This window comes from Aspergillus steynii (assembly GCF_002849105.1).
Source record: "Aspergillus steynii IBT 23096 chromosome Unknown P170scaffold_5, whole genome shotgun sequence".
NCBI classification, from domain to species: domain Eukaryota; kingdom Fungi; phylum Ascomycota; class Eurotiomycetes; order Eurotiales; family Aspergillaceae; genus Aspergillus; species Aspergillus steynii.
The window spans coordinates 213,376-224,662 of NW_020194402.1; the positions used below are offsets into that span (position 1 = coordinate 213,376).

General features: G+C 53.2%; 4 protein-coding genes across 4 annotated transcripts; 3 read left to right on the top strand and 1 right to left on the bottom strand.

Annotated features, from left to right (window-relative positions):
• Nucleotides 1–205: 205 nt before the first annotated feature.
• On the top strand, nt 206–3,912 carry P170DRAFT_385305 (RTP1/Tango6 family protein). The gene is made up of 3 exons (XM_024845719.1): nt 206–343; nt 396–969; nt 1,019–3,912. Exons 1-3 carry the CDS (start codon nt 271–273, stop codon nt 3,825–3,827), a joined length of 3,456 nt encoding a protein of 1,151 aa, XP_024702843.1. The 5' UTR covers nt 206–270; the 3' UTR covers nt 3,828–3,912.
• Nucleotides 3,913–3,978: 66 nt separating this feature from the next.
• Nucleotides 3,979–6,832, bottom strand: P170DRAFT_409685 (RNA lariat debranching enzyme). The gene is made up of 3 exons (XM_024846799.1): nt 6,566–6,832; nt 6,376–6,477; nt 3,979–6,322 (listed from the first exon to the last, which is right to left on the bottom strand). Exons 1-3 carry the CDS (start codon nt 6,617–6,619, stop codon nt 4,286–4,288), a joined length of 2,193 nt encoding a protein of 730 aa, XP_024702844.1. The 5' UTR covers nt 6,620–6,832; the 3' UTR covers nt 3,979–4,285.
• A 204-nt stretch (nt 6,833–7,036) lies between these two features.
• Nucleotides 7,037–7,639, top strand: P170DRAFT_359399 (ribonuclease P Rpr2/Rpp21/SNM1 subunit; the record flags this gene model as incomplete). Its single annotated transcript, XM_024844353.1, has 1 exon — nt 7,037–7,639. One exon carries the CDS (start codon nt 7,037–7,039, stop codon nt 7,637–7,639), a length of 603 nt encoding a protein of 200 aa, XP_024702845.1.
• Nucleotides 7,487–11,259, top strand: P170DRAFT_409690 (TIP120 domain-containing protein). The gene is made up of 3 exons (XM_024846800.1): nt 7,487–10,220; nt 10,282–10,620; nt 10,684–11,259. The coding sequence occupies exons 1-3, from the start codon at nt 7,866–7,868 to the stop codon at nt 11,098–11,100; spliced, it is 3,111 nt and encodes a 1,036-aa protein (XP_024702846.1). The 5' UTR covers nt 7,487–7,865; the 3' UTR covers nt 11,101–11,259.
• Nucleotides 11,260–11,287: the final 28 nt, after the last annotated feature.

Sequence of the window (11,287 nt, forward strand, 5' to 3'; positions counted from 1 at the left end):
TACCCCATCAACTAATATCTAGAGGAATGGAATGCATGTCTGGGTGTCCGGGCTATGACGTACTGACTATATAGATGGTGTTAATGCCTGAGGCATAAAACACATACCAAGAAGGGTTAGTGCAATGAAGATGTCACGTGAAGACAGGCCGCATCGCTTTGTAATTCGATTCAATCGCCCTGATCCACTCCATCCAGAGCTGTTCAGGCAAGACCTGCAGGCCCATGATGAAGATTTTCAACCCGAAGTAAACGACCCACCGGAAAGAAGATGGGTGATCTTCAGGCGGCGCGCGATGCGTTCAACACGGCGGATGAGTTTTTGACTCCCGTACTTGACCGAGGTATGCAAATCTCAATTATGACTCGTACAGTTCAGTGCTGACTCGATCCAAGAGGAACTCCAAAAGTCTCAAGGAGGCTCTCTTTTGGACATTCTTGCCCAGAGTATTCCTGACACTCCCTTGGATGATGCCGCCAGGCGATCCGTTGTCATCACTAGGGCGTTGGATATACTTGCCCGCATCCACAGCGCCTTTGTCTCGCCTGTAAATGATGCTGAGGAGCCCCGCCTGAGCGCGGAGGATGCTGCCCTGGAAGACGCAAAGCGGCGCCGGTGGACTCATGCCCTTCTGGACTTGGTTGCGATCGAAGGCGTTAACCCTTCGCTTTCATCCGGGGTGGGCATCCCTTTGCAGCAGCGAATGATCTCTATTCTGCCCGCCGGAGTCATTGCGCAAGATCAAAAACTCGCAAAGAGTCTGCCTGAAAATGAGCAACTTTTAGATCGCATAATGTCGACCGTTTCCGAGATTGTGCTTGATGTACGGCCTAGCATACAACCGTTGATCCGTGGTCGAATCTTAAGCGACATCATCAGCGGAGTCGCAGAATTAGCTTTCAATTCGAAATACCTGCAAAATGATAAGAAAGAATGGTATCGGGAAGCCTTTACGAATATCATTAAAGAGTAGGTTTCAATTAGCCGATTGATGGGATCCTGTACTAAGTAGCCACAGTACCCCGAGCTCTGTCCTGCTACCGACGCTGTCGAATTTTCTGCAAGCCAGCCCAGCCCCATGGTTTAAAGCCACTATATCCACCCAGCTATCCCGAGTGCCTTTGCGTGAAAATGGGCTGGTTCAAACAGTCTTCTTCCTGGCGTCGCAATTCAGTCCCTCTCTAGGGCAGGGTTCCCAGCCCGAGGCCTCTACTGGTCCCCATTTCACCGTACAAGCTATCATGCAGACTTCTCGCCTGTTGTCTTCGGTGCCGCAAGGAATGGACCCAGTCGAGTATTTCTCTACCATTGCTCCACAGCTATTATCTCTGATCGACGGAGATGACCCGGACTTGAGGAAAACTGCCGCCTATACTGTCGGCACCGGAATCCTAGGAAAGCGCGCATTTGGAGCTCCCGGAACGATCGGTCATTCGATATTCTTGGAACCCATATTCAAGACACTCACGGCAAGGCTAGAAAACTCCTCAAAATCTTGGATGAGACAACCGAACGACGGCGATGAAGTACTACCACAACATGTTCTGGTCAACGAATCTTTGTTGCGCCGGGCAGTCGATAGGCTAGGAAGTCTTGTCCTTCAGCCTCCGAACCCAGCGCTTGTCAAGAGAGTTGTGTATCCAATTCTGGTGCCCCTCTGGGGTCTAGCTTGTTTTGCCTTGGAACAACAACATACAATACTTCATGAGAAGATTATGATGGTTCTGCGAACGTATTTTGGCATTTCGGTAGGATTCCAGCCACTTAAGAAGCTGGTAGACTATATGCTATGGGACGGGGACTCCTCATGGACTTACACCATTCAGCCAAAACATGGGTTGTCACTGACGATTCGCAAAAATGAAAACCCAGGCCAATTGAATGTTGTACACCTAATGGATACTCTGCAGTCTCGCACGAAGCTCTTTGTGAGCCTACTAGGAGCGGACCCTAGTAGCGAAGAACGCACTGGCGATGTTTTCCTATACGTGAGCGAAAGGTGGCTTGTGAAGCCTTCTGCTAGAGAATTCCCGGATGAGCTGCAACTTCCCCAAGCTAATGATGGTTCCACCGACACCATGCGGAAGATAGTCAGCGCGAAACTTGCAGAAGCGCTGCTAGAAAACTTCAAAGACGTTCTATCTCGTCGTCCTCTGAGGGTTCTTGAACTCGTCAAGCAGATCATCGACGGGGAACTCAACAGCGATGATATTGCTAAGAAGAAAGCTAAGGCGCAATCTTCCGCCAAAGTGTCTCTTTCTTCATTGGCCAACATTGTTGATACAGATGACACCGGACGAGAAGATGCCGCAACCGAGGCAGACTCAACCGAATCATTACCGGCTGTATTCACTCTGCTATCTACTGTCCTCGCCTCACCTGAATTCTCCGCATCGCAAGAGAATATACCAGTCCTGGAAGCCATCAAAGGAAGCCTCGATGAGCTAATTACCTACCTCCCACAGTCACTCGCAAAACAAGGAACAACCGCCTCTATGCTGTTAGAAATCCAAATCGCATCACCTGCAGAAGGCGGGCGCGAGAAGTCGTCATCCGAGATCTCCGATTTTGATACCCATCGCCGAGCCTTAACGAATCTCAACTCCGATCTTCCCCCAGTCCAGGCTGAAGGGTTCTCCCTTCTGTCTGACCTGATCAAAAAAGCATCGCCCGTTCTTGATATCCAATCCACCCTCACCCTCCTCCTGTCTATCATCACAGACCCATCCGAAACCGCCTCCAAAGACGAATTCATTTACCTCAACGCCATCAAGCTCGTCGGTACTCTCGCATCGCGACACCCCCGAACCGTCGTCAAAACGCTCGTTGAGCGGTACGCCGACAGAAGTGAGGCCGCTACTCTCGACCAAAGATTGAAAATTGGCGAATCCCTCATGCGCACCGTCCAAGACCTCGGCGAAGCCCTAACCGGAGAAACCGCAAAGGCTCTCGGCGACGGCATGATCGCCGTCGCCGGAAGACGAGCCCACAAGCCAGAGGCACAGAAGTCACGCAAACAACAACTCGAGAAAGAAAGACGGGAGAGGGAGCGCGAGGAGCGCAAAAACAGAGACCCACCCATGGCGGAAGGCTGGAAATCCTCCATCTCGTCCCTCACGCCCAAAGAACAAGAGCAAGCCAAGGCCGCACTGGACGACGTCGATTCCGACTCCGAGTCCCCCGAACAAGCCACCCACTCTGCAAACATCATCTCCGCCTGGGCCGCGGGGGCGTCGTCGGACGAAGAGCCAGACGACCTGCGCGTTCGAGCCTCCGCGCTCTCCGTCCTCGCCACAGCGGTGCAAACCAACGTCGTCGGTCTCGGTCCCTCCGTCGTCGCGTCAGCCGTTGACCTCGCCCTCTCGACCATGACCTTAGAACCGGACCCTGAGTCTGCGATTCTCCGACGCGCCAGCGCCATCCTCCTCCTAGATATTCTCAAGGCCATGGAAGCGTCTCGCGAGCGGGGCGGCAAAAACGCCATCGACTTCGGCTTCTCGCTGTCTGACGACGGGGCAGGGAATTCCTGGACCGCCTCTGCGAACACGCGGGGACCGTCGACAGTTGGGAATATCCCGCATATGGTACGCAGTTTGGCGTTTGTCGAAAGCCGCGAGACGGATACGATTGTGCGAGGGCATGTTCGCGTGTTGCTTGAGAGTTTGGAGGCTTGGTTGGAGAAGGCGTTGATGTGGGGGATTGGGGCGCATGAGGGTGATGGTGCAGCTGAGCCGAGACTCGGATTGGGTGATCGTATAGCTGGTCTCCAGGTTGATCCGTTGGCAGGGCGAAGCGGTGGTCGTCCGAAGATCGAAGAGATTGAATAAGAATAGGTGTGTGTTGATGGTCGGCGACATGACTTGTTTATGTCGACGTGACTGCCATCCTCTTCAACCCTAGGCTACTTCGAATGACTGAATCTACAGAAGTTTATGTCAATTACACGAGATAGACATCAATGATGAAATGTATTCCAGCCCCCAGGCACTTGTACTTTTATTAAAACATGATCGGAGATCGAGGCGAGAAATGCGAAAAATGCGAGTCCACGAAACAGATGGGATATCCCGCCGACCGGGTGCTCATAAAGATCAAATCCATCTCAATCGTAAATGCAAGCTGGCAATTCGCTTGTTTCTGTTCGAACGAATGCTTACTTTCATTGCACCCATTCTCCCATCGCGCCCGCAGAACCCGTAGCGTAGAAAAACAAAACAAAAGGAGACAAGGTGGCGTGAATCATTAGGCTTATTCTGATGTCTGGATTGAGACATCGTAAAAGGCATTAGTAGCGACCGCCACGTCCTCCGCGACCTCGTCCACCTCGACCACGTCCATGCCCGAAACCGCCGCCGCGACGAGGAAAACGTCCTCTGGGCTCAGAGGGACGGGGCGCAGCCATACGTGCCTGGCGCTCCTCGTCGCTCATGTGGAATTTGTTCTCAATGCCAATAAGCTCGCAGAATTGAGAAGTTTGCGGATTGGTGTATTCGAGCGGCATCTGCTCGGTGGTGATAGGAATGCTAGGGTCATAGACAGGTGCAGTAGGCTCGAAGTTCTCCGGGATCGTCATCTTGCCTGGCTTCACGACATGCTCCTCAATCCATTTTTCAGCCTCTATGATTTGTGATTTGTAAAAAGCGTCCCCCTTGTCTGATGGGATCTTGACTTGGGGGTCTCCCAGAATAAGATGGTCGTCAAACACACGAGTGATGGCAAGCCACTCCTTGTCATACTGCAGGCGATAAGGACGCTCACACTGGGCCCCCTCAAGATCCGAAATTGTTTGGAATTCCACTAGTTGGAGGAAATCTCGCTGTGGAACACACTTGTCCAGTGCGAGGAAGTGAGTGGTTTTATTGGAGATGGCATCCGGAAGAGGGTCATTGACCTGGGCGGGTTGGGGTTCGGGTTGAGGACGGGCAAAACTGGCGGGCAATTGGCTGCGTAATTCCTGAGAAACGTCGGTATCGTTCGCCTGAGGGGCTTGAGATTGGCTGGAGGAAACCTTCTTATCGAGCTGATCAGCGGCATCCACCTTGGATGGTTTCGGTGCGGCTTCGGTTTCGACCCTGGCACCGGCATTGCTGGGAGTTTCCTTCTCGGAATCACTGTCCAGGTCCAGATCGATCTCATCGGCATTTTTCACTGATTCATGTTCAACCTTCTGCTTCTTACTTCCAGGAATCCTCGTGTTGCCATTTTGTTCAATACTAGCCAGGGTTCTGCCGGTTCCGTTCTCGTCAACATTGATTTTGCGCCAGGTCAAGTTGTGTTCCACGTCGGGCGAAGGAAGTCCTTGACTATGATCTTGCCCCTGTAAGTAACGAACATTTTCAGCGGCTTCGCTTTTAGCAGCAACGGTGTGAAAATCATTCCATGCCGAGATCCGAGTCTGCTCATCCCCAGCGTGGTCTTGAGTGCCGGCCGCTTCCTGTGGCCCTGTAGGCTCTGCAGCTTCTTCAGGCACGACGATAGGCTCTGGCTGTGGCTTGGAGGGAGTCTCTTCCACCGATGCTTCCTGGTTTTGTTCGGTGGATGGTTCGGCAGGAACATTTCCTATGTCCTGCTGTGCTCGGCGCGAGCGAGGATCCACCCCCTCGTCGAACGTCAAAAGGGAGGACATCGAGCCATCCAGTCCAAACGGATACGAAACAGTTGGAGCCTGCAGGCTAGTCTGCAGGGGACTATTTGCCTGCCGTTTGACGGGATTTCCGGGAATCACGTAGTCCCCATGCTGGACGGACGCAACAAACCGCACATGCAGATGGGCAGAAAACCAATACGCCGGACGCAAGCGGTCAAGGACGTATTTGGCCGCCTGGTTTCCTAGTTTTCCTTCCAGAGAGTCTTGACGGAATCCTTTCTTGGTCCTGAACAATGTTTCGTAATCGCCGGAAAGCTCAATTTGCTTCGGCCAGTCGTGCGAGAGACCCAGATCAACCTGAGTACGGATTTGGAGCAGCTTGCGAACGTCAAGTTCCCTGACATGATAAATGCTCTGGATGTCGTCGCGATTGTAGGGAAGTCTCTCAAAATGAGGTTTTCTGTAGTCATATCCCTTCCAAATCCCGGACATACCAGAGATACGAAGAGGGCCACAACGGATGACATTTGCCGCACCCATGTAGTAGATGTTCGGTGCAACCCAGCCGCCATAATGCAGCTCGAACAGATGGTTACCAGCCTCATGGTTGCCACCAATAAAGATAGTTAGGTAGGGCGCAGTGCGTTTCCCGCTGTAGTACTCGTGAAAATCACCCAGTTCTTTGTACTTCTGCGGGACCGACATGCAAGCCATATCATTTGAATTGCGAACTGCCTAGCCGGAGGTTAGAGCACGGACAATGAATGCAGCAGGGTTGCACAACGTACCTGGAAGTCTCCTCCAATGACAAGCAAGTCTACGCCGTCCCAGCCTTTCAGCTCAGCAGACTTTTCAACCGATGCGTAAATGTCATGAAGACAGCCATGGCCCTATCGCGTTTGTTATATTAGCAACACAGCATGACAAGAGAACCAGTCGAGTTATTTCAGAGGCAGAAAAGAGATGGAAGAGTCTTACGCAGCCTTCGAGAGCCACCCGAATGGATGCGGAATTCGAGGTCGGCGCCGCCATTTTGGGGGGTAAGGATGCTCGATGGTGTCTTCGACTGTGGAGAATGCGACCAGTAAACAGCTATTTTAAGCTTGGCCGTTAAGAAACCGGGGTTTTAAGACGTGCTGTGATCAAGTCAAGATCATGAAATAATACAGGGAAGAAAGAAAGCAGCAGAAAGAATGAAGGATTGATGAAAGAAAGAAGAAAAAAGGAAATGAATGAAAATCGAGGGAGATGGGAGGAAGAAAGAGGAAGTTGGTGAATGCAAAGCGGGAAGAGGAAGAAAGGAAGAGGAAGAAGAACGGCGTCGGCGGGCTGTTGGAGCTGCCCCGTCCAATCATCTCCCGCCCGCCGCAAGATCTATAGGAACCATCCCCTTCCACCCCCGTTGCATATTGAAGATTCCACGCCATTGTCCATTCCCCCATTGCCACCATGCCTTTCAGTGACCATAATCCTCGATTGAATTTCCTCAAGGAGTCTGCTAGCACCTTGAGCACGATCAGCCCTTCTACGGCGGCTCATCTGATGATGGTCCATAATCACATTTTTCGGGATGAATGCAAGCCATTGAACCAGCGCCAACAGGAGACTTCTTGTGGTGCCTGTGGGAGCATCAGGACTCCCGAAACCACGAAAACTACTCGTATCCAAAAGAAGAAGAGCCTGAAACGAGCCTCTGCAGCGAAAGGAATTGATGCTCATGGAGCCACGGTCTACAAATGTCTTCGGTGCCATCGACGCACAGTCAAACCCTCTCGAATGGAGGCGACGCGACCTCCTGTCCCCTCTCGGGTGAATGCTGCAACCAAATCTAGCCTAGATTCCCCACAGGCTGCGTCTACAGGGGATTCCTCTTCGAAGCAGGTCACCGAGGCTGCAGAAGTCGCCCAGCCCGGTAAGGCGGCAGACAATGCCAGCAGTAAGAAGAGGGCCAAAGCCCGAAAGCAGGGAGGATTGCAAGCTCTGTTGGCCTCTAAGCAAAAGTCCCAGGCCAGTTCATCGTCATTGGATCTTTTTGATTTCCTGCAGCAGTGAATCGACCGATCTCCTTTCCCTCTCCATTCTCTGGGCCTTCCTTTCACTTTGATTTTTCCGCCAAGACCGATGCCTCGGGGATATTTCGGCCCGAGTCCGATTGGGACTAGCGCGGGGAAGCTCTCCGTCAGTCGAAGCTCCATTGAAGTCACTCTCCTCCGTCCCATCGACTCCGGAACTCTCATACTTCTGCTCCATCTGCTCCACCACCACTCCCTGCGACGCAATGTCGTCTTTCTCTCAAGATGACGAGCACGACCCCCAGGCGGACGAGCTCCGCGAAACCGCCCTCGTCACGCTCGAAGCCTTGATCAGCTCGTGCAGCCAACAAATGCAGCCTTACCTGTCCAACACCGTGAAGTCCGCCCTCAGGTTCCTCAAGTACGACCCCAATGTTGCCGACTTCGAAGAAGACGAGGAGATGGGTGGCACTCAGGATGATGATTCGGAGGGCGATGGCACCGAGGAGCCCGATCTGGATGATGATGAGTTCGAGGACTTTGAGGAGGAGGGAGGATATAGTGATGTGGACGACATGAGCTGGAAGGTCCGACGATGCGCCGCTAAGCTGCTTTACTCCCTCATCTCGACATACGGACGGGGCCGGACCTCCAACAATTCTTCCTTGTACCAGCAGATCGCGCCCGCTCTCATTTCCCGGTTCAGCAAGGAGAGAGAAGAGAGCGTGAAGCTGGAGGTGGTTTCGACAATGACGGCTCTGGTTCGCAAGACTGGCGATGGTGGGATGATCATCACTTCGAGTGGCTTCCTGGAGTCCGTTGGCGGATCGAAAAACTCGAGGAAGAGAAGACGGCAGGACAGTGATGCCAACATGATCGACTTTGAGCCAAGTATCGGCACCTCGTCCGCCGTGGGCACCCCCGTTGCTGCTCCTTCGTCTCCCGAATCCGGTCCCCAGGCCGACTTGGCCCGTTCCGTGCCCATCATCGTACAGAGCATCGTCAAGATGTGGAAGCAGGCGTCTGTTCCTCTGAAGCAAGCTATCATCATCCTTCTGAAGAGCCTGGCTCTCGTTCGGTACGGAGGACTGGCAGACCACCTTCAACAGATTGAAGACCCGATCGCGGATGTTTTGAAATCGGCGTCCCTATCGGGTGGTTCGTCTGCCCCGGCGGGAGCGGCCGTCAGCGCGGGAACCCTCCAGGTCGAGACGCTGAGTCTTATCTCTGCCATTGCCGAAACGCACACCTCGGATGCTCTTCTCCCCTTCCTGATTGCCCTCACTCCAGGCGTCATCGGGTCCGTCAAAGATAGAAACTATAAGGTCAGCAGTGAGGCTCTCGGAGCTGTTGAACAGATTGTGAAGGCTCTTACCCCGCCCCGCGTGTCAACAACTTCCCAGGATCTGCAGTCCCAGCTGGAGAAGCTATATGATGTGGTCCACGATCGCATTGCCGATACGAGCGCCGATCTGGAGGTTCGGCAGCGAGCTATTCACGTCTTTGGTGTGCTTATAGCACGAACCTCTGGCGACAACGGGTCATCTTTCCTTTCTCTGGATCGCCGTTCGAAGGGTCTCCTTGTCCTTGTTGATCGCCTGAGAAATGAAACCACCCGACTGTCTGCGGTTCGTGCCGTGGACGATATCGCTGTCCTGTGCAGTCGGGAGGCAGACGTTCCCTCTTCATGGGTTAGCGAAGTCACTGCGGAACTCGCTGCTCAGCTGCGCAAGTCTGATCGCGTGCTCCGAGGTGCCAGTTTGGAGGCTCTGCGCAGCCTGGCTATGAACCCTATGACTCGGGCCCATTACGATGACAAGACCATGAAGGTCTTGGAAGACTCGCTGCTGCCTCTGATTACTGCCGAGGATTTCCATTTCCTTGCGCCCGCTCTCATCATCCTGGCAAAGCTTGTGCCTGGAAATGCGCAGCTTCTCGTCAACGAGGGGCTGGTTTCTGCTTTGTGCTCGATTGTTGTCTCGTCGTTAGTCGGCACCGTCCTGAAGGCACTGTTGCTGCTCGTTAAAGTTATCGGAGAGGAAGAGGCTGGGGCCGATCTGATGAGAAGATTGTTGCGTGACGTTGGCATCACCGGCGATACTTCCGTCGTCGGCAGGGCAATCGGCACCCTTGTTGTCCATGGCGGACCGAAGTTGGGCGTCAAGATGGAAGATTTCTTGAAGGAGCTTCAGACTGCACAGGACGCGCAACGTAAATGCCTCGCCCTCGCCATTCTAGGAGAGATCGGTCTTCGGATGGGGTCCAAGTGCTCTTTAACTCCCGACCTGTTTATTGACCATTTCAACTCCAAGTCGGACAAGGTCCGGTTGGCCTCGGCCGCGTCTCTTGGAAATGCTGCTGCCGGTAACGTGAAGGCCTACCTGCCTACGATCTTGAACGGCCTGGACAAGTCAAACCCTCAAAGCTACCTGCTCCTTCATTCGGTCAAGGAATTGCTTCAGCACCCCGAAATCGTCCGCCCTGACGTGGCCCCTTCGGCCCTCAAGCTCTGGCAGGCCCTCCTCCTTGTCTCAGAAGAGGAGGACAACCGTGCTGTCGGTGCGGAATGCGTTGGTCGCCTGGCGTTGATCGACCCCGTTGCCTATATTCCTCATTTCCAGGTAAGTTGCATCGCCTCACCCTGGCTGTGTCCACTCGCTAAACTGTCATTTTCCGACGCAGGAATACTTGTCCAGTTCAGATGCCGGGGTTCGCGGTGTCGTCATATCTGCGTTCCGCTATACCCTATCCGACTCGAGAGATCATTACAACGATGTGCTACGACCGCTAATTGTTCCCTTGTTGGTCAACATGCTCAGCGATCGTGACCTCGGAAATCACCGTCTTGCTCTGACAACATTGAACTCGGCTCTTCACAACAAGATGGACATCATCCTCCCTCATCTCAACGAGCTACTCCCGGCAGTCTTTGGCGACACGCAGATCAAACCCGAACTCATCCGTGAAGTCCAGATGGGTCCATTCAAGCACAAGGTCGACGACGGTCTTGAGCTGCGCAAGGTGAGCCTATCCACCTATCCATCCATTCCCCTGCCCCAAACCCCTAAACTAACAACCAACCAGAGCGCCTACGAAACTCTTTACGCCTCCTTAGACACCGCCTTCTCCCTTACGCACGTCTCCGAGTTCTTCGACCGCATCCTCGCCGGAATCGACGACGAGCAAGACATCCGCACCATCAGCAACTTCATGACCTCCAAACTCATCACGCTGGCCCCCGAAGAAACGCAAAGGTATCTCGATGCGCTCTCAGAACGCTACAGCACCGTCCTCTCCTTCAAACCAAAAGACAACGCCGTGAAGCAGGAGCTCGAAAAGGCGCAGGAAGCATCCAACGGCGTTCTCAAGATCACCCGTGAACTGAGCAAGGCCTTCCCGAACGCCGAGGCTTCCGCCGATCATCACAAATGGAAGGCGTACATGGAATGGACCCGGAAGTCGTTTGCTTCTCAGTTGAAGAGCTTGGATACGGACTTTTGAGGAAAAATGGCGAAAGGACCAAATAGATGGAATGGTTGCATGAAGGGGTGGGAATTAACCCGACAATGACTAGTTTACGATAGCGATAGCGAAGACGAATGGAGATGATTTTATGTCTTTTAATCACTGTCACTGCTATGCAGTGGATCTATAATGTTGAAGGGATTTCGTCTTTTCTACGTCCATA

What these genes read in the sequence shown, in the direction of transcription:
- P170DRAFT_385305 (XM_024845719.1), top strand. Translation starts at nt 271, where the DNA reads ATGGGTGATCTTCAGGCGGCGCGCGATGCGTTCAACACGGCGGATGAG. An exon ending in GACTCCCGTACTTGACCGAG is followed by an intron (nt 344 to 395) that starts GTATGCAAATCT and finishes ACTCGATCCAAG; the next exon opens with AGGAACTCCAAAAGTCTCAA. An exon ending in TTTACGAATATCATTAAAGA is followed by an intron (nt 970 to 1,018) that starts GTAGGTTTCAAT and finishes AAGTAGCCACAG; the next exon opens with TACCCCGAGCTCTGTCCTGC.
- P170DRAFT_409685 (XM_024846799.1), bottom strand. Translation starts at nt 6,619, where the DNA reads ATGGCGGCGCCGACCTCGAATTCCGCATCCATTCGGGTGGCTCTCGAA. An exon ending in GGGTGGCTCTCGAAGGCTGC is followed by an intron (nt 6,478 to 6,565) that starts GTAAGACTCTTC and finishes CAAACGCGATAG; the next exon opens with GGCCATGGCTGTCTTCATGA. An exon ending in TCATTGGAGGAGACTTCCAG is followed by an intron (nt 6,323 to 6,375) that starts GTACGTTGTGCA and finishes ACCTCCGGCTAG; the next exon opens with GCAGTTCGCAATTCAAATGA.
- P170DRAFT_409690 (XM_024846800.1), top strand. Translation starts at nt 7,866, where the DNA reads ATGTCGTCTTTCTCTCAAGATGACGAGCACGACCCCCAGGCGGACGAG. An exon ending in CCTATATTCCTCATTTCCAG is followed by an intron (nt 10,221 to 10,281) that starts GTAAGTTGCATC and finishes TTTCCGACGCAG; the next exon opens with GAATACTTGTCCAGTTCAGA. An exon ending in ACGGTCTTGAGCTGCGCAAG is followed by an intron (nt 10,621 to 10,683) that starts GTGAGCCTATCC and finishes ACAACCAACCAG; the next exon opens with AGCGCCTACGAAACTCTTTA.